The sequence below is a fragment of the Octopus sinensis genome, linkage group LG1, assembly GCF_006345805.1.
Source record: "Octopus sinensis linkage group LG1, ASM634580v1, whole genome shotgun sequence".
NCBI lineage: Eukaryota > Metazoa > Mollusca > Cephalopoda > Octopoda > Octopodidae > Octopus > Octopus sinensis.
The window spans coordinates 111,782,481-111,806,965 of NC_042997.1; the positions used below are offsets into that span (position 1 = coordinate 111,782,481).

The 24,485-nt window shown below is 36.5% G+C and overlaps 1 protein-coding gene across 2 annotated transcripts; it reads right to left on the minus strand.

Annotated features, from left to right (window-relative positions):
- Positions 1 to 1,910: 1,910 nt before the first annotated feature.
- LOC115219804 lies at positions 1,911 to 16,203 on the minus strand. Of its 2 annotated transcripts, none has more exons than XM_029790080.2 (2): positions 15,975 to 16,203; positions 1,911 to 6,187 (listed from the first exon to the last, which is right to left on the minus strand). In XM_029790080.2, exon 2 carries the CDS (start codon positions 6,082 to 6,084, stop codon positions 2,515 to 2,517), a length of 3,570 nt encoding a protein of 1,189 aa, XP_029645940.1. In that variant the 5' UTR covers positions 6,085 to 6,187; positions 15,975 to 16,203; the 3' UTR covers positions 1,911 to 2,514. The 2 variants fall into 2 exon arrangements, with proteins under 2 accessions (XP_029645940.1, XP_036359758.1); XM_036503865.1 differs by lacking the exon at positions 15,975 to 16,203 and adding an exon at positions 11,182 to 11,314.
- Positions 16,204 to 24,485: the final 8,282 nt, after the last annotated feature.

Consider the following 24,485-nt stretch of genomic DNA (forward strand, 5'->3'; position numbering starts at 1 on the left):
AAGATTTTAAAAATTGTTTAAAGAGAAATCTCTTGGTTTCACTCTCTCTCTCAGCTGAGAGGTTTGTATTTTGCAAGCTCACGGGTGCATGCCAGCGACACGTAAATAGCACCCAGTACACTCCACGAAGTGGTTGGCATTAAGAATGGCATCCAGCTGTAGAAACCATACCAAAACAGACAATTGGAACCTGATGCAGCCCTCCTGCTTGCCAGCTTGTCAAACTGTCCAACCCATGCCAGCATGGAAAACAGACATTAAATGACGATGGTAAAAGAAATAACTACAATGTAACACCAAACTGTAATTGGTCACCTCACATCTCAATTGTTAATATGCAGTGGATTGTCAGGAAATAGCACGTCGATACCCCACCAAAGACAGTAGAGGACTGACTTCTTGTGAATGTATCAGAGATGGCAAAGAAATGGCTTTCATTTATATACTGAATAAAGTGGTTACATTTATTTATGGGGGTCCAAGACAAAAACCACAATGAGGACTTTGCCATCACTTCATTGGTGACAAACATGCAAATGTATATTAACAGGATGGTTTAAGTGCAATGAGTTTTAGAAGCAAAAAACAGACAAAAGAACGACTTATGTATAAATAATAAAGCCCAGCCTCAACACCACCCTGACCAAGAATGAAACAGTTAAGAGAAAGAGAGGAGGTGGGGAATGACGAGATGAACTAGACGAGAGAATTGGTGAGACCCTAGCAAAAGCTATGTCAATAATTACTATTAGATTATCTCCCTTACATGAAGCAACTAAAATTAATGTTTTAACAGCTTTTGTGGATGGACACTGAGAAATAAAAACAGTCAAATTCTTCCTACATCTTCGATAATAATAATAATCCCTTCTGCCACAGGCACAAGGCCTGAAATTTTCAGGGAGGGGAATAGTCAAGTACATCGCCCCCAGAGCTCCATCGGTACTTATTTTCACCCCTGAAAGGACGAAAGGCAAAAAGTCAACCATGACAGCATGTGAACCCAGAACATAAAAATGGGAGAAATGCCATTATTTTTCCCGGTGTGCTAACGATTCTGCCAGCTCACCGCCTTAAATAATAATAGAATTTTCAGGAGAAGGACAACATAAAAAAAAGCAGTTGAAGTTCTTATCAAATGGAGTAATGACTAATTCTTTATGAAAGTCTAAGATCCAGAGGCAAGTCAACATCTAAATGCTGTCTGTGTTTGTTTATATAAAATAAATTAAACAAACTAAGTTAAAAGGTGTTTACAACTGTGTGTGTGTGTGTGGACAGAGAATTAAGTCCATTAAATTCCAAGAATTTCAAGTGGTTGATTAACTTTATTTCAGAAGAGAGAGAGAGCTATGTAATTAATCTAAATGTTTAAAATCACAAATTTATTTCAAGAGAGCCTCGGATGTCAAACAAACCAGTTGTGATATTTTATCTAAATATTAATATTTAAAAAAAAAAAAATGTTTTAATTGTATTTTTTCTTTTTGATAAAAAAAAAAAAAGGAATGTTGTTTCCCTGTGAAAAAAAAAAAAAAAAAAACCCAAAAGAAACCTGCAATTATTATGGAGATAAATATTTTCCTTTCAACAGTTCCAAAATAGAGTACTTTCTTTTTTTTATGTCTGTTTTGAGGAGCTCAAATATTTATATATTTCAAGCTTCAGTAATTAAAAAAAGAGAGGAAAAAAAAAAAACTAAGGAAAAAATGAAAATTCTGTAAAAATAAGTTCGAAGAGTCTTTCTTGAATGTGATGGGTGTGTAACTAGAATGTTATTATTATTATAATTACTGTGTATTATGTGTGTGTGTGAGTAACATTGATTACGCAAGAAAAAAACCTGGGGGGGTTAACTACAAAAGTCATCATGCTGTCAACGAATGGTGACATGTCTATTTTCGAAAAGCTCAACACAACACCTCAGCACTTCTGTTTTTGATTCATCTGTATCATTTATACTCAGGTGAAAACATTTTACAGTAGCAGACAAAATGGTTTGCTTTTTTTTTTTTTTTGGTTTTTTTTTCAATAAGAAAGTTAATAGAAATTTTCAATTTTTCCAAGAGCAATTATAGACAAAAAAATTAATCATTATTAATACAAGTGATTAATTAATTTGATAACAGCCAAAGATTCTAATACATACATATTTCAATGGCATTCATAGATTTGGGGAGAAGGGGAGGAAAAAAAAAAATTAAAGTCAAAAGCCATTTGAGTAGTTTTTAGTTCTACATAAAACAGAGACCTAAGCCCACCTTTGGGGAAGAGTTTAACTCCAGACTGGGCAACAGGTCAGTGTTAACAGTTTCATTACATACACAGCATGAGTGACAATTCCCTTGCCGATGACTGCTATTTTGGTTCCTAAGATATAGCATAGTTTCAAGGCAATAGAGATGATTCTCAACAGACATGAAGACTCCAGGAGTAGAGGTAATATTTCTGAATAATGTTCAGGCTGTTTATATATATATTATGTTTAAGTCAGTTTTTGCCAAATCACTCCATTCATTCGGTACTGTCTGTAATGTTTTTGTCACTCCCTGATTTCACAGGACTTTTCTTACTACCATAGCTTTCATCAGATTCTTTGGAAGACTCCAGTTTTGCAGAAGTAGAACCATTATTATTATTATTATTATTATTATTATTATTGTTGTTATTATTAGCGGTTGCGTTTTCCTGCTCATCCTGTTTGTCCTTGTCAGCAGCTGTTCCCTTCTGACTCCAGTCACTTTCCTCTTCACTGTCTTGAGATGCATCAACATCCATCTTTTCAGGTGCTGCAGATTCGGAAACACTGCCAGTCTTACTACTTTCTTTTTTTTTATCAACAGAACCATTTTTTGGGTAATCTAATTTAGTCTTATCAGCAGAGCTACTGCCAGCATTAATAACTTCCACATCATCATCACTATCACTTATAGATATAGATTCGGATTTAGCCTCAAAGTTACTATCATTATCTAGAGAAATTTTACTGCGTTTCGCTGCTCTATCGGATTCTTCTGGTTTTCGTTTATGTGATCGAGCTGAACTATTGCTACCTACATCCCCAGAAACGCTGTTTTGCCCGGAATCAATGTTGCCAGATATTGAACAAGGAGAAGCACCACCAGATATATCCAGGTGTAATTTTTTCTCTTTCATTTCCGCGTTGATTTCTTCTGAATTGAGCCGCTTCAGTTTGATAGAACATTTTTTCAAATGTCTCTCTTCAACGTGCTTTATAAATTCTTGAATAAGGATCTGCTTCTTACACACACTGCAAGCTTTCACCGTTGGAATGCTTATCTGACATCTGTGGTTACCAAGAGAACCCTCTGCTGGCAAAACCATGCCGCATTTTTTGCAAGCCTTATGTACGAGTAGACAATGTTGTGTCAATTCAGCATTGCTCGCAAACGGTACCTTGCAAAACACACAGTAGTTGCCTTTTACCAACTGAGAGGCCGACGAGCCAGGGGTGGCAGTTCCGGTTTTGGTTGCCATAGCCATGGAATTACCACCTCCTTTCTCGTCAAGTTTCACCTTGGCATCCATTGAATTCGAGTTACTACGCTTCACTAAAATACCGTGGCTGGCAGCCATGTGGATCTCGGTTTCAGATCGACTCTGGCAAACCTTTCCACAAACAATGCATCGCTTTTGGTTCAGGAAGTCCTGTAAGTTGAGCTGATGGGTGTCAGTCATATGATTAAGCAGATGAGAAACAAGACAACCACAAAGGATGCATACTTGAGAGAGAGAACCTTTAGCATAATGTTTCAAGGAAACCCTGTGTTTCTGGAGGCCTTGGCTAGTCCAGAATTTCTTTTCACAAACATCACAGAAAAGAGGAGGGCATGGTTTCTCAAACATAAGTGCAGGCATCTCCACTCTATGGGCGTAGAAGAAGTGAATGCGTAGAGCTTCCCGATCTTTTACATAGCCGCCACACAGCTCACAGATTTCAAACTCACTAACATCGTTAATGGGCTGATTGTTGGAAGGTATTAATTTCTGGTTGGCTAAAGACTTGGCAGTAACTACATTATGGCCTTTGACTTGTTGATGCATGTTGAGTAAATCTTTCACAGGAAGTTGTGTCCGCATCAAGCTTAGGTTCTGATGTCCTTTGTTTGGGTTGAGTAAAGATGTTCCACGGATATTATTTTGGGGCATGCCAGGAGAGAAGTGTTTCATTCCAAGATGGTTCACCATGGGCCGAATTGGAGACTGTTGCTGGAATCGATTCGGTTGCATGTTCCCTCTTGCATTGAAATTTCTTATCTGGTTCCCTGGCACTTGTGGCTGACCTATTTTGGGATGCACTAAAACAGGAATTCTTTGGTTTACATTCATATTTCCTTGATTCATTGGTTTCGACTGAATAGGAGAAATTTTATTAGCATTGAAGTAGCTGGCTCGATTTGCAGCAGCCTGTTGCTGCTGCAACTTAAACTGAGCCTGCTGCGCTTTGATCTGATTCTGTTTAGCTTTATGCAAAGCAATAGCCTTTAGGGCTTCTTCTTTTTCGGAGAGGTAGAACACCCCATACAAGCTATAATTGATATCAGTTTCAGGGGACGGCGACAAGTGAGTTTTCATTTCAAAGTTCTTTTCACACTTCCACCTGTGCTGCGTTAGTTTACTCTTAGAGTTGTGTTCAAATGGGCAGAGACTACATTGCCAAAAGGCTGGCTTTTCCATACTTCGTCCTTTGATGTTGTGCTCGGCTTCCATATGAAAATTGAAAGCCAGGTTGTTTCTGGTCAGGAAATCACAATAGGAACAACAAAAGTCTTCTCGTTTGTTAACATGTGGATGTTCACGATGCCAAAAGTGGACATTGACCGACTCACTAACAAAATTGCATAATTTGCACTTCCTGTAGCTGAGCTTAAGATGTTTCAGTTTTTCAGCAAGCTCCCTGCAGGATGTCCGCATCTTGTCCAGTTGAGAACACTCAACATCTGTTAGTTTGCCAGACTGCTGCTTCCGAGACTGAATATGGATGGCTTCTTGATAAACAGATTGTTTAACAATGTCAAGCCCCAAGTTGTTCAGAAAGTTGGCTAGCGGACCTAGTTTTTCATCAGCCTTCATCAATAGCTCTGCCTTGGCTTTTGCTTTCAAGATGCGTTGAGCCTTGGTTGACATAGAATGTAGAAGCGTTTCTCTCTTGATAGCCTCAATCTGTTCAACACTGGAATTTGGCAAAGTATCTTTAGAATCATCGTTATCGTTGATGTTGAAATTAGAAAAATTAGGTGATGAGCAGAAAGGAGACGTACCTCCTTTTGAAGAATTCATACTGGATTGAGAACTGTTTAGTGGAGACATCGAAGGTATATGAGGTTTGGGAATTTTAGCCCCAGATAGCGGAGCATAGTTGTTCTGTTGGTTAGCCAGGTTGAAAGACGGCAGCTCAGGTGGCTGGTGAACCTTACTATGATTGTTGTTAGCACTGAAAGGCCCAGATCGCAGCTGGTTATTGCTGTTTGAAGTGAGAAGAGAATTTGATTGACAATTTGAAGACTGCAAATGAAGACGAGATCTTTCACAAGGATTTAGATCATTAACTTTCCTTTGATTCTCTTTAGCAACCGATTCAAGGCCGTTGTTTGCCGAGTTGATCTTCGCTGCAGTATTTAAAACTTCTACTTCGTCGTCGTCGTCAGTGTTCTTATTACTGTTCTCGTTGCTGTCAGTTAATTTAATGACAACTTTTAGAGGGTCAGTTTCCCCTTTAGAAGGACTATCAGATTTCTTTTCTGCTTTCTCCAACTTCTCACTAGAAGTAATTATAATGTCAGATTCGTCTTCTACAGTAATCTTATCTACTGGACTTTTGATTTTGCTTAGCTGATTTTCTTTGCTTTCTTCGTTATCAATTTTATCTTCGTTTAAAGGGACATTCTGTTGTTGTTCTCCCTTAGACTTATTTCTCAAGAAATCAGATTTTTCACCAGGAACTAAATTCTTTCCAACACCGTTCTTCACAGAAGTTTCTAGGTCAGATATGCTGTCGGCACTTTCTTGGCTGCAATTATTTTTCATTTCTCCAACATCCAGGCTAGTGTTGCAACTTTCCATCCCAAATCAATATAGAAGAAGAAAGTTGTGGCAAATTAACATGGTTCACAAGACAATCCAAGAAAAGAATGGCAGCAAGTTGGCAGCAAGTACACTTTCCTCACTGGAACAAAAAAAGAGAAAAAATGTCACAAAGTGTTTAACACAGTCAAGCCCCTAACCCCAATAAATAATTCATAAAAAAAATTAAAATCCTAAGAACAAGGAATAAGAAATGTCAAACAACTTTCAAGTCAACAAACTTATTTTGTTCAGCATTATGAAAAATTTGCATTTTGGCTAAAAAAAAAAGGTTAATCCCTTTCTGAGCATATTTCTGTTAAAATATATTCTTTGTTATTATTAATCTGGTGTTTGGAGCACAAACATAAAATTTTTAGCACTTTAACCCTTTTTGTTAGCATATATTTCTGCTGAAAAGGGTTAAAGTGCTAAAAATTGTTTCAGATAGAATTTAGTAAAATAACTTTGTCATTACCAAATTTTGGTGGAAAATTCTAATTCAGACCACAAGTAAATAAAAAAAAAACTGTGCTGGTGCCACGTAAAAAGCACCCAGTACACTGTGCATCCAGCCGTAGAAACCATGCCAAAGCAGACACTAGAACCTGGTGTGTTCCCAGGCTTTGGCAGCTCCTTGTCAAACCGTCCAACCCATGCCAACAAGGAAAAACGGACGTTAAAAAATTACCAGGAATTTTGTATTCATAAAACTAAGAGTGGTCTGAGGCAGATTGGTATCAAGAGTTAAAAATGTCAACTCGGATGTTTTAAATTCCAGAATTTTTGGTGTAGTGTTGGAAGGACCAGTTTCTTAAAACAAAATATTAGTAAAAATCTAATCTATTGAAACGAGGGAGGACAGGTGTATAAGATAGAAGTTTCGTTAGAAAGTGCAGTAAACAATGGCTTCAGTAGATTTTTAAATCCAAACAAATGACTCGAGATAATCCAGTGTCATTGTGTGTGTGTGTATATATATATATATATATATATATATAGGGAGAATTTACCAAAAAGAAAAAAACAAAAGACGAAGACAGGTGGTGTACAAAACAAACAGATGTATTAGTATAACGCACAGGAATAGAAAAAGTCTTTTACGTTTCGAACCTAAGCTCTTCTACAGAAAGGAACATAGAAAAAACAAGGAGAGAAAAAAATGTGTATAATGGCTAACGATCTATCATGGCATATATTATATATATATATAAACACACACATACATATACACAATATACTAATTACTGCTATTATCAGTAATAACATGTACATACTGATGTAGTTTTTTGGTTTCACACCCTAAGACAACGTCGGCCATGTTTGCGACGAAGGGAAACAACTCGTAACATGGTAACAACAAAGTTATTGAAATGAATTCTTAATAAATACTCTATTTTTACAATTAATTAATTAATTACCCATCATTAAACTTCACGACCATTTTCACTTGTAATCTATTCAAAGGTAGGATTCGTTGTACAATGGCCAACAGTACTTTAACCCACCCGTGCCATTGCTCAATATACCACAATTATTTAACATATATAACTACATTATATTACAAAATATAACACTAAATTAAACAAATTGAATAGTTACAAAAAGAACTTTATAAAATCAGCTGAAAATAAAATTCTTAAATACACACAAAAATCTCACACAGTTATTTAAATATACAGAAATGAATTGAAATATAAAATGCAAATGGCATAATTATTCACGAAGTCATACATGCATCTTGAGCAAGAGTCTTCTAATTATAGCTTCTGTAGCTTCGAGCTGATCGAGTGGATTTGGTAGACGTTAACTGAAAGAAGCCCAGCTCCTGTCAAAACCGTCCAATCCACACCAGCATGAAAAACGGACGTTAAATTATGATGGTGTCTCACCCCTACCTGACAACCGGTGCTGATGTGTTTACATCCCTCTACACTGATAGAATAAAAAAAATCTATTACTCGAGTCGATTCATTGACTAAAAATTCTTCGAGGCTGTACTCCAGCATGGCCGTAGTCTAATGAGTGAAACATCTGTTAATTACTTGTAGGGATTCGACAGTAAACCCTAAAATCAACTCGCTTAAGCTGATAAATACAAGGAACCTGTGAGAATACAATGAGTGTGTTATTAAATAAGAATTAAAGAGATTTTACTAGAAATGTTTTGAGTTGTGACTCAATTAAAATTTCCTTTATCATCAAATTGAATGAGAGATGCCAAAAGTGAGGCTGATTCAAACTTGAGCTCCATTTAAGTAAAGCTTCTAAAGAAGACACTTTCAAAAACCTGAAGAAGTGAATTAAACCAAAGCCAGAAATTTTAACAACATGCCTATGATTTAAAAAGAAAATGAACCACAAGAAAAGTGAAGCAACTTTAAAAAAGCTAGAGGCAGTCAACCTTAACATAAGATGCAAAGATAAACGTAACTGTAGTTTTAATAATGTTTAACAATTTTAAACCTCAAGATTGGGATTCATTTTAACAGCTTCTTAACAGTTTTAGATTTAGAGTGTAGAAACTACAATCTACTTTATAGTCAAGAGCAAAAGATATACAAATTTCAAATTAACCAAGCAGCTAGATTTAAGCTAATTCTCTACCACACTATTACATGGAAAAAGATGGGTCTATTATTGATGTAGGGCTCAGAGATTCCATATATTTTGGCTTTGGATTCAATGATGATGGTTTTTACAAAGAAGATAGACAAAACAAATGCCATGTAACTTAGAATGTCTTGTAGTTTACTTATTCTAATATATGCAATGAGATTAAGTAAGCTGATTTAATAAAAAGTCAGTGTTGATCAAGTCTCAATTACTTTGAACAGTCCTGGTTAAATAATTCAGGCAAAATTGAGCTTCATTATCTTAGAGCAACAGAACATTTGGTCCTCTTAGTTTTTACATTCCTTCAGAAAGGGAGTTTTATCAAATTAAAACTGGATGCTTTTCCTACAGTTAAACCACCCCCAAAACTCCACCATGGGGCCCCAATTAAATGACTGAAGTACAACTGGGGTCAACAGTCTTCTAGCAGAGCCAATGAGCTTCTCTGCAACAGGGAAATACTTCCACCACCAAGCAATGGAATGAAATGAAAAACCTTCACAAAATCCATCAATAACAACAGGTTTTTAAATTATAATTTGGCAAAGAAGGAAATGTCCATGAAGATCAACATCATCCAGATTACAAGCTTTGATATGTACAAAGTCTGTTTGTCACCAGATGACAGGATTTCAAATGGTACCCCAATGTGTAGAGAGTGTGAAGAATCTTCAACATTTTCTCTGAAGTTAAGACTTAGAACACATAAGAGCCATGATTTAAATTAAAGCAACAGAGCAAACTGGTGGAATATTATTAATTGAATCTTCCTTAACTTTCTTTTGGTAAAAAGATTCGGTAAAGCAGTGGTTCTAAACCATGTTTTTTTTATCCAGACCCATCTGATTCCTACTTTACTTGGGTGGACACTCATACCCAGTCAATTTAAAAAAAAATCCTATTGTATTTTTGACTGGGAATTGTATAAAAAGACAATTGTTAAAATATTTTGAGCATTACACAAATTTTTAACAACAAAATATAATATGAACCACACGGGTTAAAAGGACCCGAGAACCACTGATGTAAGGAATTTTTAAGGAAATATTTTCAGTAAATAATAATAAATTCTTATTGGTAATTAGATCCAATCTAAAGAATCTTAATGGTTACTTGTGATGATAGAGAACCCACCTGTAAAGAGTAAGGTGTTGGTTCCACTAACCATTATACACCTTTTCAGTGGAGTCTTTAGTTTCTGATTACCATCTGACATTCTTAATCTAATCAATCCAATGCATGTTTTATACAGGATTGATTTGTTATTGATCTCATCACAAATATTTGCAACTGGAAACATCAACTGCTTAAACAGTTATCATCAATAATAATGGAAGAGGCAATTATTTACAAGTAAGACACAGACAACATATCTAATCCACACCTTTCCCAACCTACACCTGAAATTAAATACTATTATACACGAATACCTTCGATATAAAATTATTTTGGACGGCACTATCGAAAAAAAAAATATATATAGTATCTGATATGGTTTTCAAATAATTTGGGACATAATGAAATAATGTCTATTTCCTTGCTTCTGAGGAAAGAGTTGATGGTTTAATTCTTCAACACAAGTGTATGGCAATGTTGAAGTGACCGGCGTGACTACAATTATGAAGAAAAAGGGAGAACATTAGTTATTATAATAATAATACAAACACACAAGGCTTTAAATATAAATATAGAACTTGGAGAAAACTAATAACATAAATTATTTTAATTAGTTTAATGATTATTGAGCTGATCTTTAAACACTGACCTAAGATTCAACTGAAAGTTTTTGAAACCTATTTTAAGTAAAGCTTAGATTTCTAAATCTCACAAAAGTGAACAAGAAATATTTTAATTCCTACTTCAAACATTTTTGGATGTTTCGGGGGGAAAATACATCATTTTAACTTCTGTTTTAGAAAAAAAAAACTTTATTCATTTGGAAGATAACTTACAGACAGAATATAATTTTAAAATGGCATGTTTAAATTTGCTTTTCAATAAACTTAAGTTTGTATTTAAGCAAAATAATCTGGAGGAGAAAAAAACATTTCAGTAACACGGAAATAGGAACCTAAATTCCAACACAGTTCTTATAATTGAGATGTTATTAAATTCACCATGACTTATATAATACAACATTAAACGGTATATCTATTTAGATACATATGTAGGATATAGATTACACACACACACACACACATATATATATATATATATATATATATATATATATATATAAAGTAGGCGCCAGAAGTGGGTAACGATCGTAGAAGTCTGGGTAGAATTTTTAAAAATGGGAGGGAAAGTCAATAGGAAGAGAAAAAGAGAGGTGGTTGATGATAATAATCCGATCAGGTACTTGGTGATTAGACATGATATCGAACATGGAAACAATAATCACACATACAACAACAACAAAGATAAACTAGAAAATAATAATTAATGATAAATAGATATATATATAAATAACGGTAAACTAACCAATATTGGACGTTCGATTTGTATGGATGGATGTTTTACGGAGGAGTTAGAGAAGGAAGAAGGAAGGAATTTGAAGACGAAACCCCATGCGTTTGCACAAAGGGAAAATAAGGAGTTTTATGGCGGGGAGGAGGAAAGAAGGGAAGAAAAAAAAGAACAGGAAGCAACAGAAGGAAAGAAGAGCAAAGAAAAAAAGAATAGGAGATATTTTAGAGCTACAATAGAGAAATTATTTTAGTATTTTTTCCCGCAATTTAACAAACCGGCTCACAACACATTCAATGATGATGGTGGTGGAGGAAGAGGAACAAGAAGAAGAAGAAGAAGGCAAGGTGCTCTCTGTCTCTCTTTCTGTCTCTTATTTTTTCCACGCGCTGAAGCTGTCTAGAAGAGATTGAATGAAGAAGAGAAGACTAGAGCTAAAGGGAGACAGCAAAGGGAGACAGACGGAAGGAGACAGCCAAGCTTAACGTTAGAAGGGGAGGAGTGGTGTACCAAGTAGACAGTGTCTGTCTGTGTGTCGCAGCAGTTAACCAACACACAGACACACACACGTACACACATTTATATATGTATGTACGTACACACACTACCTCACCAAACACATACGTATACAAATATAATCACACACACATACATGCATACACACACACTCACAGATATGAATAGATAATTACATATATAAACATACACACACTATATATATATATATATATATATATATATATATATATATACATATACATACACATTACTACTACTAGGACACAGAACAATGTCGAAATGTAATTTTCCTTACGAAGTCTACTTAATATAATAAAAAAGACACCGTTTCTACTGATAGATTCTATACTTTTTCACTTGTTTCGGTCATTTCATGGCATTACCATTAATTTTCAGAGAAATTGTAAGAATTCTGTAAATTATGTTAATCGTTATAACTGCGAAAACGTTGAGGGAGTTTGGAGAGAAAAAATAGAAACGATATCGTCTTGATGGAAGCCAAACAAAAACCACGACTGGTTTCACTTATTAATAACAGAGTAAATGACCTACAACACTTAGTTACTCTATTCTTTGCTTCAATCATTCAAATGTATTTCCAGTGACTGTCTTCTCTATCAGAAAGTCTTAATGGTGTTGTGTTCATGCCTTTCTAAGACAAAAACGAATTCCGACAAAAAAATCGGAAGAGAAAACGAAAGAGATCTGAGAGAAAAAAGAAAAAAAGAGAGGCTAAAATAAAATGGTAAAGCTTAATTAAAGGTGGTTAGCGGTCGATTAAACACTAAAATAATAACGAAGTGGTTTGTATGGAGCTTGCAAGAGATCGTTCTTTCCATGTTGCAGCCATTAATGACCTCCTCCACTCAATCGAGGATCAACAGTTCTGCAACAGTAATTCACACTTTCACTGTCTCACATCACTCTAGTTTCTTCTTTATATCTTCCTGAAAAACATGCTGCAAATCTTTCTATGTTAAGTATTTTAGATTACACTAACTTGTTTTTGAAAATACATTTAATATTATAATCTTAACTATTATATTTTCTTAATGTTATCACAAGAAAATGCCTGGGATATCTCAAAATAAATTCGTTCCGTAAAACAATAATTTATTATTGTAGTGGCTTCGATTGTTTAATAATGAATAGTTGATAAAATGTTACGGACGAGGGGTTGAGAGTAAGAGGTGTAAGACTACAACCGGTAATAAAAATAAGACATGTCATAAGCGTAATGATATCGTAAACAAGACGAAGATAGGAGGAAGAAATAATACAATGAAGCCGGTCACAGACTTTAAATAGAAATGGTTGTTGTTTTTTTTTTTTAAAAAAAAAGGAACACATTTGAAGTAAAAGTGAATGAAGAGCAGCAGCACACCTGATTCGGTTATTTATAGCTAGATTGGTACCAGTAAGATCAGTGTGTACTATTTTACTACCAACTATACATACTACATCTGTTCCGATATTGGGGGAATAACTACTGTGGCTGTAACATACACACATATATAGTTGAACAGGTAACTAAACACACACACACACAAGAGAAACTGAATAGGCAACTACACACACACTGACTGAACAGACGACTACATATACACTTAGCCTAAACAAGCAACCACACATACACACGCGGAGTGAACAGTCAAGTACATACACAGGTTGAATAGGCAACTATACATACACATATATACGCACAAAGAGTGAACAGTCAAGTACATCATACACACACACAGGTTGAAGAGGCAACCACACACAGCACAAGCAGTCATCTACATACACACACACCAGCGAACACACGAACACAATATATATACATCCGTGCCGCGCACGCACAGCACAATGAAATTCCTGGCAGTGTATATATTATACACACTCTATATACGCAGTAACTGGCTGTAGAGAAAATGGTAGTAGTAGTAGTAATCGTAATGGTGGTGGTGTTATACTACTGTAGAGACAGAGGGGAAAAATGGGCAGACGATAGAAATAAACAGTTATTGTTTCATTGTTGATTGAAATGATGTTAATGAGGACAAAAATAAACAGGTCAGATAGAACTACCGGTAGAAGCAACAAAACATATATGTGTGTATATATATATATATAATCTCCATGGGCGATACATATAACGTATAGCTTGGTGATGATGATGATAGCAATGATGGCGGCTATGATGAAGCATAAAAGACAGAAAGCAAAAATTACTCTCCTTGTTTTATATATAATATTAGGTGATCGGCGAAACTCTGACTAGAGCCAAAGAGTAATCTCAACAATTTACACTCCCTGCTTCTACAGATCTCTCTCTCTCTCTCTCTCTCTCTATATATATATTACTGAATGGCTTCTGAAGGGGATCTTATTAAAGAAATCCCCGGTTGAAATGAAACGGAAGTGTATTATTTTATTCAGTCTTAATTTTGTGAACTGTGAAATGTTTGTATAGATATATTTCGTCGACACTATGCCAGTGACAAAGCGAAGAAGGAAGAAACCGGCGAGTTTCCCCATAATAATTATTATAAATGAGAGAACATATGTGTGTAAATGGTGTGTCCTCTCAACTCAGCTGAAAGCACATTGAATATATGAAGACAGAGGGAGAGAGAGAGAAATGTGTTGTGACTGGAGTGGAAATACCTCAATAAATAACGATATTTAAAATCTAAAATAAAACCAGCAGAATGAAATGTGGATGAGATGAGAGAAGGAGAATATCCCTCCTTTTAAATAAAACATGTGTGCCGGTGGCTTTGATCAATTAGAAGAGGTGGAGGTACTATTTATTGTAACAGGAAAAAAGATGAAGGAGGCGGTGGTGCTTACGATGTCTTGCTCTTTCCTGTTAATATTTTATGCATGTAATAGACTTCAGAGTGGATATGATAGGAAGAGAAAAATACGAAGAGACATGACAATGAATGAAAGATTGATCAGAGAAACGTAAGTGATATTATAGGGTAAATATGAGGGAAAGAGAGACGAATGAGGGAGACTACATAATGAATGAGTGAGAGAGACTACATAAGGGACACTATATAGTGATTGAGGTAGACTACGTAGTGTGAGAGAGAGAGAGACAAGTAAAAGAGAGAAAGACTAGATAGACTGAAGGAAGGAATAAGATATTGAATGAGAGATAATAGAGATAGATTAAAATGAACAGACATACTACACAATGAATGTGTGTGTATGTATATATATGTGTGTGTGTGTGTGTGGTGTGTATATATATATATAGATAGATAGATAGATATATACATATATATGGAGAAAGAGTGATATATTTGTACACAGAAACAATGGAGATCACAGGATATATATATATCCATGTGTATATATATATGTGTGTGTGTATGAATGGATGTGTGCGTGTGTGTGTAGAGGAAAGAGAGGCTACACAGTAACTAGAGACGAACAGACAGACATTGAGTGAGGTTGTTTTTTTTTTTGTTTCTATCAACTTCGGGGGGAAAAAAAATCACAATTTTTAGATTTAATTAGATTTATGAATTATCTAACAAACAATATAAGAAGTCGAAGAATAAATATCAATAAAAATAACCAATGAACAAATTAAAAGAACGAGAGAAAAAAGGACAAACTAAAACTATATATACACACACGAGTGTATATATGTGTATACGAGTGTATGCGTATTTACGTATATGTGTGCATATATTTATGTATATATGCATGTATAAAAATGTGTATATATACATATATCTATATATACACACACACACATATATATATAGATGTATATGTGTGTATATATATGCGAGTGTATATACGGGCTGGGGAAATATACACACAACGCTATCAGCCCCCCCCCCATTCTGGCCGATAAAACTCAAATATTAAAGTCAATCAAAAATTATTTCTTTTGGCGCTGAAAAATCTCACTTATTGTCTTTAAATACATATTAACCTGTTCCGTGTGTATACACATGTATATATATATATATACATACATCTACCGTATATATAAATGTATGGATGTCGAAATCATACGAGATCATGCTTTCTTTCAGCCACTGCCTTTATCTCTCTCTCTCACACACACGATATAAACATATATATACTGAGATACATATATACATACATGTATATATATGTATGTATGTATATATATAATGTCCCCCTCTCACAGCAGTTAGGCTTAACAAACGAACAAGTGAACGAGCGAGCGGTTTTAATATCGGATCTTTTTCACTTCACCGGTCTCTTAACAATTTTTACTAAAATACATCAGGATGATCCCGTATTAGGGTCCTTACCTGGGCGAGAACCCGCTGATGTTGTCCTTGCCTGTGTGTCTTAATAATCCGTCGAGTGGCGGGCTGGGGTCGATGGCGATACTAAAAGCCTCTCTCTCTCTCTCTAAACACACTTTTTACTCCACCTCAGCCGTGGCCGATAACTCTCTGATACTCACTCTCACTCTCACTCCCCCTCTCTATATATACACACATTTCCCTCTTTCACTCTCTATCCCTCTCTCTTTCTCTCTGTCTCTGACACACACACATACACACACAAAGGCGCTTCCTGTCTTCAAGATGGCGGAGACCGGATCACGTGATATTTCGGCAATTGACGTAATATTTTCCAACCTTCCTGCATAATAATTAGGTCGGTGATCATCGACCAATAGGAAGGCGAGTATGCAAATTAAGTTTTAGAGTGTGGCAGGGGCAAGGGCAAAATAGGATAGGGGTAGGATAAAAATTGGAAATGGGGTGGTAAGAAAATTTATCGATTCTGAAAAATGTATTTAAGCCAAGCGAGATTTTACCTTATATGGGCAATGGTATCAATAAAAATTGGGTAAAAATGAGATTTTGCGAGAAGTGGTTAATTCTTTATGTGTTGTTGCATTGCAACAAGTCTGCTGGTCTGGGTACATTGGTTTTCTTCCAAACCGAAACCAACCAACTTTCCAAGGAACCAATGCATTTTTATTGATGGACTCGCAAAGTTTCTCCAAAGTTTGTCCAAGTTTCTATTCTTGATGCAAAAGTAACAAAATCAATAAATAAATTTTTTTTTTAATTCATGTATTTGTTGCAAAAACTAGTTTTAAGTTCCCCAAAATGTTTAATATCTTTGATGACAGTTTGGGAGATTACACTTCGTAAAAGACAAACAGAAACACGGCTTGGAGGCATTTACCAGATCATTCTTTAGAAACTTCATTTTCAAAGAATTTTCGTTTACAGGACGTAACGGCTTTTTGTTTTTTTTTTAAAAAGAAAAAGCTCTCAAGATGACTAATTGCAACAAAGAAAACTATTGCTTGGAATTGGACATAGATAAGTTTCACGATTGTCTTTCACAATTTTCAGAAATATATATTTTTTTCATTGCTCTCTGGAAGTCAACTCGAGCAAAGATATCTTTAAAAATGGTGAAAATTCTCAAAATTACAATTTCATAATTATCAGGCTCCGTTGTGATCATGAGAATATAATCTGAAACTAAATGGGATTAGAAAATATTCTTCAATCCAACGTTTGAGAAAGACCAATTTCTTGATAATGTCTTTGGAATCTTGTAAGATTTTGTTACTTGTTTTCTTGCAGGCTCAAATATCTGTTCTGAGATAAACGATTGTTATTAAAGAACTAACTCTGAGCAAAGAATATCCAAAGAAATATTTAGCAATAGGGAAAGAATTTGGAATTCAATAAATAGAATGTTACAGGAAAGAATCGCAAGACGGATTCTTCAAGCCAAGGTAACCGGCAGGTGACTTGGGAGCAAATCAAGAACGAGATGTTTGGATAGTATCCATTGTTTGTTATTCGCGCTTGGGAATCCAGCAGGAAAATCTAATGGCAATTGCTTCTGAAGTGACCAAATGGCGGAGGTACCTGTTGACTTTACCCCCAACAATCCTACTAAGAACTGTGAACAGAGAAGATGGATGGACGGATGGATAGATATAGTTGGTATCAAAATAGCTCCCAGGAAAAAGTTTTAGATCTCTATATAATAACCATTATCACCTGGCCGAGCTTGCTCGGACATTTTAAACCTGCGCACATCATTCATCTCGGCCCTGCATGAGTTGAGGGAGGTCTTCGGGAGGCATCCAATGTCTCTAGTGAGTTGATCTACATACGTTGTATTCGGACGATCAGCTCGAGTACAACCATGCTTTGACATCCATAGTAGTATGCCACTTGACAGCTCTTGTTTAGCTCGCTAGCAATGTCCTGCAAAGCGCAAGTGCTTTTCCCTTATAATGGTGGAAACAGCAGATCTTTATACAGCTGTTTCTTGGCGAGATGAGTTCTCTGAGATATTTAAGTTCCATCTAACTTATATAGCAATAACCGGTATAAATATCGGTTGGTTGGGGGTTTTTTGGTTGATTCTGCTATCTACGTTTTACATCGCATAGATAGAAGGCGAGAGAGAGAGAGAGAGAGAGAGAGAGAGAGGGAGAGAGAGAGAGGGAGAGAGAGAGGAAGTAAAGTAGAGATAGAGTGAGAGGGAGAGTGGGAGAGAGAGTTAGCAGAAGAGGTGCAGGATGAGTGCTTATACTAGGCTTAACGGCAGGCGTTAGACACGCACGCACACTGTGAGAGAGAAAGAATCATGGCGATACAGGAAAAAGAGGGAAGGGAGTAAATAAAACCGTAGTTAGAGGAGGAGTTACACAAACAAGAAATTCATTTTATTTAACATTATTTTAAGGCAATAAATATTTTTATTCTGAAAATTATCATACGTTTCATCATTGTGTATAAGCACCAAGAAATTTGATAAAAGGTAAATTAATAGTTATTGTACGAATGCCCTATTTCCTGACATTACCCATGGTGGCAAAAATAGTCCCAAAGCTATCAGTCATACGACGGGAAACTCGCTTGTATTTTAATAACTGACTTTACCAGAAACAGAAAATGGTGTGAAAGATTGTATGGTCTTTTGTGAAGTCTGCGGTCTTCTGTCGCAATAGTTTTTTTGTAGCCACAAAGTTACCTTGTATATGTTTGCTTCAAATATTTCACGATGTATTCTAAAACTAAAGAGAATGAAACCGTTCACTGGAAAAAAAAAACAATTATTAGTTTAATGGACAGCAAAATTTATTGCTTTCATTTATGAATTTACACTTGAAATTAAGGAATTAGCATTTTTACACACACACATACGCACGCACGCACGCTCGCACACACACACACACACACACACACACACACACACACACACACACACACACACACACACACACATAGAACAGGATAACAAAAAAGAAAACACCTACAGACGAAGTTGACCATATTGAGACTGATGGGTCAAAAGAATATTGGTAGAAATTAAAGATTAAAACAGCCACCAAGTTAAAACACAACTCTCCAGATATTATTGCATGGGACCACAAGGGAAAGATATGTTCTGTTGTGAAAATCGGCTGCCTTCTGGACACCATTGTGTTTAGAAAAATGTCTGAGAAAGCGGACATCAATGGACCGTTGATAAGGAGTTCGCAAATTTCGTGCCTAAAATACACTTCGAACTTCATTCCTATTATCGTTGGAATAACAAGACACATACTAATTCGTCTGGAGCAAAATATGGCTGAATTTGGGATTTTGAGAAGAGAATCCAAATCCTTAATTCACATGCAACAAATGATGTAGATATCTGGGATTATAAATATTTTCAAGATCTTATGATTTAAAGGATGATGGTTAAAGCAAAACGTTTTCCTTTACAACCTTGCTACCACATTACACATTTTAGTACATTTGTGGCAACAATGGATGCCTCTTGCAGCAGGAGTCCATAGCCCTGACCACCCGCACTGAGACATGACTTCACTCCATCATGAAGTTTTTTATTGAGTGTTTTGCTTTTTCGATTATGCAAACGATAGTGTGCAATACATAATAGAGACGTTGAAAATCGAGCGATGCCTGTGTCTGAAGCTTTTTTAAAGAGAGGAAGTTCCTTGCACAGGACTAATCCCACTCTGTAAACAACGAATGCATTTTCCCAAAAAGAAGACCTAATTTACATCATTAGGTGCAAACAAAGTCACAGGCGTTACACCAGAGTTTTCTCCTCCTAGAGAGATATCTAAAACAAAGCCTAAGGATCTCTCACTCTTAGCTGACTCAACTCAGTTCATCTGACCTTTGACACGTTGCTTATTGTCCTGCAGGGTGTCCAACAAAAAACATCCTCCTTACCAAACAGGTTTAGTAGGGTTGCCTGTATTGTGACCTGTCACCAGTATCATACATATATACACATACATACGCATACACACATACATAAACACACACATGCATACACACAGACACACACACACACAGACATACACAGAGACACACACACCTTGGTCGTTCGCTGAGTGTGACTTGGGAGCTTGTACCACGCATTTTCTAATTGTTTTAGGTCCCAATACAGTCGGAAGCAGGCATAGTCGTTCTCTTGGCTCTCCCACCCATGACTTAGTGGAATATGAAGAATGTGACAATTGGAGAGAGAGAAAGAGAGGTGGGAGAAGGGAAAGAGAGGGAGGGATGCACCAATATTTACCGGGTGGTCATGTTCATTTACGTAACCCGAAGCAACGTGAAATGAAGCGCTTTATTCAATAACACAACACTACAATCGTTTTGGGAACCGAATCCACAACTTAACGTAAATGATTTATCGACCCAACAAAGGGGTTTATATTTAATCTGTCGAGCTCCTCCTAATGGGGTAACCAAGTGTTCCTTGCACTCTTTAAAATAGGGACCACATATAAGTGTTAAATCTTAGGGCAACGTAATAATAAAGACAAGAATTCCAATAAAACGGAATGTCTTGTGAGCTACAGGGATTGACTACTAGAGAGCAGACAAGGCAGTACTCCATAGTATGGTCTGTTCCTTCGCGTTTACTGGTTGTTGGGCCGGTCTTGTAGCTTCCATCTAACCAAAGTAACTTTTGATCGTCCCGTTCTCAATTGAATGTCTTCCAATGGAATCCATAACGTTTCTGAGCCAGGGAGGTGGTCTTTAGCAGGAGTTGGGGTCCCATGTCATTTAGAGGAATGTCATTCCAATCGGAGCCAGAGTTTGGTTTCTTACCGAGATATTGTCAGGATTGATCGGACGAAGATGTTACATTCCAGAGAAGGACATAGTTTGCTCAATTAAGTTCGTATCATCAGTTCGTTAGGCTGACTAGGGCCACTCAACGCCAGTGATAGCAGTTGTTTAATAAGGGTTTCTATTTTTGGTACAAGGCCAGCAATTTCGGGAGAAGAGGGTAAGTCGATTACATTGACCCCAATACCTAACTGGTGCTTATTTTCTTGACCCCGAAAGGTTGAAAGGCAAAGTTCACCTCAATGGAATTTGAATTCAGAACGTAAAGATGAAGGAAAGCTGTCAAGCCAGTTTGCTCGGCGGGCTAATAATTCTGCCAGCTCGCTGCCTACCACTCCTTTAATAATAATATCGTTGGAGTCTCTATGCGGCCGTTCGACCTATTACAAATAGCAACCAAATCTCCCTCAGATCACGGGTTTCTGTCGTTAAAGAAAGGAATCAGGAAGTCTTATCATTTTCTCCTTATCACAGGTTTTGTTGGAGCTCATGGAGGCTTTCATGCGTAGGAGTCTTTATTATTATTATTATTATTATTATTATTATTATTATTATTATTATTATTATTATTATTATTATTATTATTATTATTATTATTATTATCATTCTATGTTTGACTTTGGATTTATATTTGTACAAGTTGGCTCCAAGTCTCACCCAGAGACCTCAAGAGACAATAGGTTGGAAGTTCGTGATGTTGTTATGCCTAGTGTGCCATATATTTGGTTTTGTATTTAGCGTTGTACTAGTGAATGTCAAAAAAAAAACGAAAATTATGTTTGTTTTAAAACTTGAGATTACATAGAAAGTATTTTGCGTAGGATATGAGCAGTTCCCATGTTATTATTATTATTATTATTATTATTATTATTATTATTATTATTATTATTATTATTAATATTTTTATTTTTATTATTATTGGTATTATCATTTGACGAAAATTTTCAGCTTATTTTGCTGGGTATGATGGAAAGCATCAGTTGCCCACAGCCAGCAGACTAAGGTGACACTTGTTTACTGGTCGTGCTTCAAGAACCATGTGAAGAATTCTTGCAGTTGCAAGCAATGTTGATTTTTGTAGGTGTTCTTAAAAACAGTTTGATTTGACCCCATGCAACTTATTTCTTACAGAAACCTAACTCTCTCACGCACAGATAACCGAATGGAGAGATACAGAGTCGAATACGCGCGTGCATATTGTGTGTGTGTGTGTGTGTGTGTGTGTGTGTATGTGTGTGTATGTGTGTGTGTGTGTGTGTGTGGTAGGGCTTTTGTCGATGACCGTATATCCACAGATATATTTTTGCTAGTGCAAGGTTTTTCAGGAAGACTGGCAGTTGGCCGGCCATGCATGGAAGTCTTCTGCCCTCTTCGCCACCTACGTTCATTCAAAGGTTAAACCTTGCCAACTCGGACAGATACAGCTTGGTACCAGTGTCGTCGCAGGAGTTGCTGTCAGAACACAAAGGGCTGGAACAAACATCATAAGAGATCTTGTCCAATCCTCAAACAGTTCCGCTAATCCCCCATCTTGGATTGATACTGTTTTTATCAATCCTGAAACGATGGAAAGCAAAGATGACCTCAGCATGATTTGAACTCAAAACGTAACCTCCCGAAGAATTCCAAGGGGCATTCTATCCAAAGTTGGTTGGATAGTAGCAAACTAGAGGCATCGTATGTAGGGAATAACTAGTTAGGAGAATGTTCCTGTTGAAGATAAAAGCCTCCAATAGGGACTTAATAAAGGATTTGGTTAAGGCCGTGAACACGCCGGGCAAAATGCTCAGCGGCGTTTCGTTAGTCTTTGCATTCTGCGTTCAAATTGCACCGAAGTCTAATTTGTCTTTCATCTTTTCCTAGTTGATAAAATAAGTACCAGTTGATCATTGGGGTCAATGTAATCAATTTACCACGCACCCCTGAAATTGCTGGTATTGTGCCAAAATTTGAAACCAATAAAGACTTTGGTTCCAAGTTCCATTACTAAGTACAGCAGAAATCTGAAAAAGGACGGGGAATAGAGCGACCGAAATGATGTGATTCTAACAACCGAAATGAAGACACTAATTTGAATATACCAAAGTATAAAAATAGCAATTCCTCGTCAGAAATACAGAGAAAATTTATCTAAAAACCATGATTTCTTCTTCTATTTTCTTATAATGTTAAAAGTGTGAGACAATCATAGTATAAGATGAATAAAAAAGCTGAACCAATCAAAAGTATTGAATCAAAGCAACGTATTTAGGACGTAAGTTAAATAAAATGCAATGACCGGCTGCATTTTTTTTTTCTTTGATGGACTCAACAACAATGGAGTGGGGAAATATTAAAATTGGTTGGGTTTGTCTTTTTTTTCCCTTTTATTTCCTGGACCCCGAAGGAGGATCTGAACCCATAGCCTTTTCAGGCCCTTCCAGACCGGCGAGATTGATATTTAAACTCAAGAACTTCTTTTAATCAGATGCGCATGACTCTCTACAGGACCTCCAAAAGCTTATAGAAGGAAGAAAAGAACGCGTCTTCAAACCTCAAACCTTCATTGTGTCTTTTCTGCAGGCATTTCCATGGTTATTGCTCTAACGAATTTTCTGGTTTGGTGCCCTCTGTCAAGACTTTTAAGCATGTCAGCCGCTTCTCTTTCCAGGCGCAGCGTCTCTCTAAGCTTCCTGTTAGTCATAAATCTTTTTATTCTAATAGCTTCTTTCCTAGAACTGTTGCTTTCTAGAACTCACTATAATAATTTTGTTTTGCTCTGGTTTGTGATATCCAGTTCTTTAAGCTTTCTGTCAATCAGGGATGGACTGAGTCGTTGGTCAATCGGACACTGCCCGAGGGCCCGGAGCTCTGCGGGGCCCGCACGCTACATGTTAACTCTACTAAAACACACATTCAAAGGGTCCCAGTAAACAGTTATGCCCGAGGGTCCTTAATACTCTCAGACCGCCCCTGCTGTCAATTAACACCTATTGAATTTATAGGTCTCTTCTTTCCCGTTTTTGTAGTGTCTTATGCTTGCAACAGAATAGACACTGTTTAAGAAAAGTTAAAACTGATGGTTACTTCCATTTCCTTAGCGTTAAGAAGATGAGAGATGAACCATCCCCTGGAAAGGATTATAGTGTTTCGCTGATATACTTTCCCAACGGGACAAAATAGCTTCAGCACAATAAGCCAACGAATAAAATGTTTGTTCCACAACATATTGGTCACCTACAAAAGGTATTCGTACCTATTTCTTTACTATCCACAAGGGGCTAAACATAGAGGGGACAAACGGATTAAGTCGATTATATCGACCCCAGTGCGTAACTGGTACTTAATTTATCGACCCCGAAAGGATGAAAGGCAAAGTCGACCTCGGCAGAATTTGAACTTAGAACGTAGCGGCAGACGAAATACTGCTAAGCATTTCGACCAGCGTGCTAACGATTCTGCCATACCACTCACGGAATAAACTGATGGAGGCACTATAGGGTCACTCGAACTGCTAGAAACGACTGCTAAATCTTCCTCAAAAAGGAAGTAAGATATTGGATAATGTTGGAGAGAGGGACAGAATGAGCAAAGCTGAAATACTTTTGGTTATTGTCTGCTGTCAAGACTGACTCAGAGTTAAACTATTACAACTAACAGCTAAATGAATTCAGTCTCTGCTAAATGAATTCA